This window comes from Zingiber officinale, chromosome 6B (assembly GCF_018446385.1).
Source record: "Zingiber officinale cultivar Zhangliang chromosome 6B, Zo_v1.1, whole genome shotgun sequence".
Lineage (NCBI taxonomy): Eukaryota > Viridiplantae > Streptophyta > Magnoliopsida > Zingiberales > Zingiberaceae > Zingiber > Zingiber officinale.
The window spans coordinates 131,600,150-131,606,881 of NC_055996.1; the positions used below are offsets into that span (position 1 = coordinate 131,600,150).

General features: G+C 38.2%; 1 protein-coding gene across 1 annotated transcript; it reads right to left on the reverse strand.

Annotated features, from left to right (window-relative positions):
• Positions 1-241: 241 nt before the first annotated feature.
• Positions 242-2,802, reverse strand: LOC121989562 (probable receptor-like serine/threonine-protein kinase At5g57670). The gene is made up of 7 exons (XM_042543678.1): positions 2,306-2,802; positions 1,974-2,228; positions 1,727-1,884; positions 1,568-1,647; positions 1,339-1,474; positions 1,117-1,266; positions 242-589 (listed from the first exon to the last, which is right to left on the reverse strand). Exons 1-7 carry the CDS (start codon positions 2,466-2,468, stop codon positions 428-430), a joined length of 1,104 nt encoding a protein of 367 aa, XP_042399612.1. The 5' UTR covers positions 2,469-2,802; the 3' UTR covers positions 242-427.
• Positions 2,803-6,732: the final 3,930 nt, after the last annotated feature.

Sequence of the window (6,732 nt, forward strand, 5' to 3'; positions counted from 1 at the left end):
TATTTAATTAGAAACTTTGACTGATTTTTGGTGGCTTTGTTTTTTCTCAATGCTGGCAGAGAGAGAAAAAAAATTCCTTTTTGAAGAGGGCTTGTGATGCCTATATTTATATGCTTTTTTGTTGGTCTTTTGATGACTGATTGGTATTCTCTTTATAAAAAACTAGACTAATACCAAATTAAGTTGCTTTTATTTGTGTGTGGTTGATTTCACCGTTAGTTATGAAAAAAAAAAAGGGATCTTGCAGTCTATAGGCATCAGTCTTCATCGAAAATTATGCGTATTGACGGTATTAATTCCATCAAGTGGTAATAGAATAGTCTCCAAACCTATCTAGCGATCTCAATGATGCTTGTTCCTCAAGAAATAGCTAGGATCAGAGAAGATGCTTGGTTGACAGTACATTCCTGCACCTCCACTTGGCTAGTCATGAACGTGAGCTTCCGATGGTCGATGACGACGAGGTATTGGATTCTTCATCGGAGTAGTCCAAATCGTCAAAGTCCCAAAGTTCTTCTTTCTCCTCATCCTCACCTGCCAACTTCAACTGATCCTGCACCATCTCTTTGCCTTCGATTATGTTCAGTACCTGCCATCACCCATTTCATCCTGCTCAGTATCACTGTTTGAATGTTTGATCCGAAGAAAAGCAGAGTGAACGCAGTTGAGATTTATGAGTGACCCGTGACACATGAATAGTCATGGATTTGGAAAAGTATCTTTTTTCTTGTCGTTGTTAATTCTTGTGGATATTGAAGCAGATCTGGCAATTAACATAGCAACTAGGGTGGTCACTCCAAACTATGCATGATCAGTGTTTAAATATAGTTTTTGATGAACAGAATATGACAATCTGCTGTTCATAATTTGATCATCATTGGTTAGGAGCTAAGGCAAGAAAGCAATCTGTTACCAAACGATTACAGTTCCTTGAATTAGATATTTTGATTAACAAATGCAACTTGGGGGTCACAAAGAATAGCCAGGTAAGAACAACTAAGAAAATATCACAAGATTCAGCATCCACTTGTTTCCTTTTTAACATTTTGTCCAAACTCTAGTTGTTCAACTACCTTTCAGATCTACTAGTTTCTTGTTCATAGCTATTGGACTAACCTCGGTCATCGAAGGACGAGATGTTGGTGCCGGTATGATGCAGAGGGATGCTGCGAAAGCGAGCTTGTGTAGCTGCTCGCAGTCGTAATGATCTCCTAATCTTGAATCCACCAGCATTCTTATTGTGCCATCTCTTAGATAAGGCTTTGCCTGCAGTTAAGTTAGTTAAGAATTGATCCAAGTTCAGGAATTGAAGGCCCTGTGCATTGAGCAGGCACTTACCCAACTGACCAAGCTCATGTGAGATCCGTCGACCGGATTCCTTGCCGATATAATCTCCAAGAGGAAGACACCAAATGCAAAGACATCAGTCTTCTCATGCACTATCCCATGCATGAAATACTCCGGCGCCAAGCACCTAATCACACAAAAACTTCATTAATTCTTTTACATCGATCTCAAGCTACTCTTCCTGTAAGCTGATGACTGAAGTTTAAGTTTGTGTAAATACCCAAATGTGCCTTCTATGGGTTTCACGGTGCGATGAATCCACTCCGATGGAAGCCATTTCGCGAGCCCGAAATCGGATATCTGTGATCGACAAGTAGTTAAATAGAGTTGAAATTCAGAACAGAAACTTAAAGTTTGAAGAACTGAGAGAGCTAGCTACTTGGGGCTGAAAATTATGAGTGAGGAGTATATTGGTGGCCTTGATGTCTCTATGGATGATCCTTCTCTGGCACCCTTTGTGCAGGTAATGCAGTCCCCTTGCAGTTCCTAGAGCAATGTCATACCTCAGCTTCCACTCCATGGGAGGTCTGCTCTCATCTGCATTAATGATTAAACCCTTCGATCAATGTTCAAGTCGATCAAACAGACTCTTTTGAGCTCTGAAGCGTTGAAGAAATGTTCAGTACCGTGGAGGTTGGAGGAGACGGAGCCATTGGAGGCGAACTCGAAGATCAAGTGGAAGCCGCGCTCGATGCAGCAACCGATGAGGGGGGAGACGTTGGCATGGCGGACATGGCCGACGGTGCCCAGCTCTGTTAGGAAGTCCTTCTCTTTCTGCTCGTCCGACGAAGCTCTGGCCATCGTCTTCACCGCGATCGCATGTCCGTCCTCCAGCACTCCCCTGTACACCTCCGCGTGGCCTCCTCTCCCCACCAGATTGTCTGCTAAATCACCCCGAGAAACGGGTCCGTCGTAGGTCCGGATGAAGCATTTGAGATAGGAACGACAAAGCACGAACCTTGGTTAAAGCCATTGGTGGCTCTGTGGACCTCCTCGTAGGAGAAGCATCTCCAAGCTGGCGCTTTCAGTGCTTGGGCATCAAACAGAGGCGGCTCTGCGGCCTCTCCTTTCCTTCTCCGCCTGCCGAATTTAAATAGCAGAAGCATGCTTTTGAGACGCATTAATTCCTAGAGCAAGCTAAGAGCTCCTGAAGCAGTAGAAGAAGAACAGGAAGACGAAGCAAGTGTTCCTCAATGGGAACTAAACCAGTCCACCATGGCCGTGCATAGCTTTGCTTTACGAGGGACGTACGCTACAGAGCATCATTAATGAGGAAGGTGGGAGCTTTTAAAGGGGAATCCGAGCTGCCATGGTTGCTTTCTTGAATCACGGAGTCACCTCCATCCATGGCTGCTTCGGCCTTGAGGAAAACTACAAATTACTCGTGCCTTGATGGAGGAAGCTGGATCTTGGATGTGGCGGCAGCCTTTTGCTCGCTTCCTTTGAAGATTATAGCTAGGAATAGGTGATTAGGAATGGCCACCCTGTCCATGAGATTTTAAAGATTAAAAATAATAATAATAATCATCATCATCATAAAATTATCTAAGCATTTTGGCTCTTTTAATTACTTTTAAAATATAAAAAAAATATTTTTAAAAAAGGTTAAAATGAGAGTAATTGGTGGTCGCAAGTGCGAATGGGTCCTGCAAGACTGTTGATGCTTGAATTGTCATTGTTTGGAGCAGCAGTGAATAAGTTGTTGGACGAATGATGTGCCCACAGCAGTTTGTTTAACGTTGAACAGTTAAAGAGATCGGTTTGGTATCGATTCTTTTGTGCAGGAGAAACGATTCCTCAATAATTAGGTACAGTAGGTGTGTGTATGATCCTGAAGTTTCTGTCATGCAGATGTCTGATCGAACACGGTTCTGTGTCTCTGTCTTATCTCCTGGCAGGGTTTGACCGTGAGAATTGAGTAGGATCCGTTTGAGATGAGAGGATGGACTGAATAATAAGCTCCTTTTCGAAGAAAAAGAAAAAAAAAAAAAAAGTTAAATCACATAAGATGATAATTTTTTCATTAATTATCAAAATAAATAAAAAAAATATGTATGACAGACGATTTAAAATATTAATATCTCATAGTTACGTATCTCATTTGGTAACAAATAAATTTAAAAATATATCGTAATTAAGGATCGAACCGTGGATAACGCAAAAATTCCTATGAAGGCCTATAATGTTAGTTGTCGGGTATGCAATAACTATGATGAAAAAGATTGAAAAGTAGTTAGAATGGAAATTAAGGAGTTGGAAGGAAGATGTTCAGACTGTCAAAAAATGAGTCATCGATGAATTGTTTACGGCATTGATTGAGTCATTGAGCGCCAAGGGGGTTGATCGTCGTGAGAACCGGCAATGCGGGAAAGAGAGATAGAGAATGCGAGGATTAGAATGAAGGCCAACGGATGTCCTAACTCAACCACTTCGACGCTCCAATTAAATTTCCAACAAGAAAAAATGGAGAAGAAGAATAGTATAGAAGAGATGAGTATATTTTTGAACGCATACTTGTGTTCGCATGAGCGAACTCCTTTTATATCACAACTATATGATATCTCTCTCTTCTAAGTATTAATTGATGATGAGACATTTGACATATTTCCGTAAAAATATATCACATCATATCTAGGGTCAAGTCACTCACATTTTGTATTATGCAAGACCATGTTGTGCAAGTTATTGCACGTCAGGTGCACCATACTATTATTGGCCGGTGGGAACGGACGATTTGAGTATATTAGGTTACAAGGTGTCAAACTAACAAATCGAATCAGATAAATTTGAATGTTGAGTCAGTAAGAGCTAATACAGAGTAGTGTGTCAGGTCAGTGAAGTTGAGCATCCAATCGATAGGATCAATTGGAGATGAGCATCGAGTCATCTCATTGGAGCTAAGTGTCCAGTCGGTAGGGCAAACTAGAGATGAGTAAAGAGTCATCTTGGTAGAGTTAGTATCCAATCAATAGGACCGACTGGAGATGAGCAGAGAGTCATCTTGGTGGAGTTGAGTGTCTAACGTCAGATAGGATAGCGATTATCCTGCAAACTGACGAGAAAACGGAATTGAAGAGAAGATGAGAATAGAAAACACTATAAATAAAGAGAAAAACATCGTTATCTAGGTTTTACCAAAAAAAAAAACTTTATTCAAAATAATGAATCCTCGAACCGATAAACATATGTTTATATAGACTCTCTTATCCTAAGACTCAAAAAAATAAAAAGAAAATCCTAATATATCACCTAAATTCCTATCTTGTAAAGAAAGAAAAAAAAATCGGTTAAAAAGAGAAAATTTCTTAACATAAATCCTAACAAAAATAAATTAATAAAACATTACGCTGATATTGATAAATTCTAACTCATAAGTACCAAAAATACCCTAAATATCATAAAATAAAAATTACTAAAAATAGTAAAAAGATATTCAAAGACTGAAAATGCCTAAATGGTGTTTTTTGGGCTCAAAATTTGTTGGTTATAGGTTCTTCAATAAAAAATGTAGATTTTTAAATTTTACATGCGTGAACGTTGATAAAATCTAAGTCCCAGTCAGTAGGGCCGACTTAAGATAAGTAGAGAGTGGAGTTGAGCATCCAAACAGTAGGACTGACTAGAGATGTGCAGGGAGTCATTTCAGTAGAGTTGAGCATCCAATCGATATGATCGACTAGAGATGAGCAGGGAGTCATCTCGGTTTATCCCAATCGAATGGTCAACCCTCTCGTCTTAGATATCCCAAACGAAGGTGGTCTGGTTTGCCCATTTGAACTTTAATCTTCATCTCAACAGAAATATTAACTTACTTGGTAGAGGGCAGATCCTCTGGATCGCTTTTTGCGGTCCAGGGGATGGTCCCTAAGTATTCATTGGTGGAATACATGACTCCCACTTATAAAATAGGTGGGGATTATTTATCTCCATCAATACATATCTAGGGACCATCCTCTGGACCACAAAAAACGATCCAAAGGATCTGAGCTCTACCATATCAAAAGATATAAAGAAGTGGGAAATAATGTTGAGTCTCAATAACTGCATTATTAGTGTCTATCCAAGTAATACGCGTCTTCGATCCAATTAATCTTCAAGGTGAATGGTATGGTCTTGTAAATCAGTTACTAGGTGAGTTCTAGCTTAACACCCAATGTCACCAGTTTAAACTCCATAAAAATTACTCAACGTGAGATTTGAACCCTAGTTGTAAGAAAATCATCCTTACCTTCTACCACCACCCTATGCCATGTGGGACAACTTAATTTATTTATTTTTGATAATCCAGATATATAGCTATAACTTATTTTTTAAAACTATAAATATCTTTAAACCAACTAATTATAAATATGATCTTTCTAGTCCTACAGAAAGTTTACACCACCCAACAGAATAAATCCGAAAGTACAAACGACTCATTGCTCCATGCCCAACATTCTAGGATTGTTTTCTCACTGGAAGAAATTAATCCACAGTGTGTCGTAGTTAGAAATTGACTTGTGGATGCCTGTGCTTGATTAACTATAGAAGTACTTTAATTACTATTGAACCATAGCCGAGGAAATTTTGTTTAGTAATTCAGGTATCTAACTCTTTGAACCGATTAATCTTGGAGATGATCAGTCCAACCCTACAGAAGTTCCTTACTGACCACTAGGATAAATCGAAAAGCGCTCATACAAATACAACAAAATGACTAACATTTTAGACCCGCTTTTTATTGGAGAAAAAATATCCTATATCCATTAGAGGGTCTAACCAAGTATCCAGCTATTCAAACCAATTAATTCTGGGATTACTGATCCAGTCTTATGAAAATTTCCCGCAGACCACTAAGTAAATTAGGAAGCACTTATAAAGACACATCCAGATGGATAATATTTTTAAATTCGCTTCTTACTGGAAGAAAAAAATCATCTATAATACATCGTAATTGAGACTCAAATTTTAAATCCCTTAATATTTATTAGAAAGTCTAACCATTACACTATAGACAACTTAATTTGTTTTTTTAACATGTGAGAGATCTGTTATTAGCCATTTAAGATTGCAATGAATTTAATCATTTAGACATTATGCATTGTTATTTTATATAAATCAAACTTATAATGTCAACAACTTAAGTTATTGGAACTTCAAAGATAAGCCTAAATTATCGATAGTTATGATTATTTTTAATTTCTATTTAAAATTTATCTTCGATATTTTTGTCCTTTCCTTTTTTTTTCTTTTTGTGTTATTTTTATATATTTAATGCTAAAATATTTTAGGCAACAAACATAGTCAACGAGATCTCTCCTCACCGTCGAATGTACCACGTCATCCAAACTTTTTGGAATAAAATTGGCACCAATTCCAAATTTAGCACACTTTTTCACCTATAAA

Bases quoted from the DNA above. Each gene is read 5' to 3' on its own strand.
- LOC121989562 (XM_042543678.1), bottom strand. From the start codon at position 2,468: ATGCGTCTCAAAAGCATGCTTCTGCTATTTAAATTCGGCAGGCGGAGA. The intron at 2,229-2,305 runs GTTCGTGCTTTG...GTGATTTAGCAG, and splicing joins CACCAATGGCTTTAACCAAG to ACAATCTGGTGGGGAGAGGA. The intron at 1,475-1,567 runs GTATTTACACAA...TTGTGTGATTAG, and splicing joins CCCATAGAAGGCACATTTGG to GTGCTTGGCGCCGGAGTATT.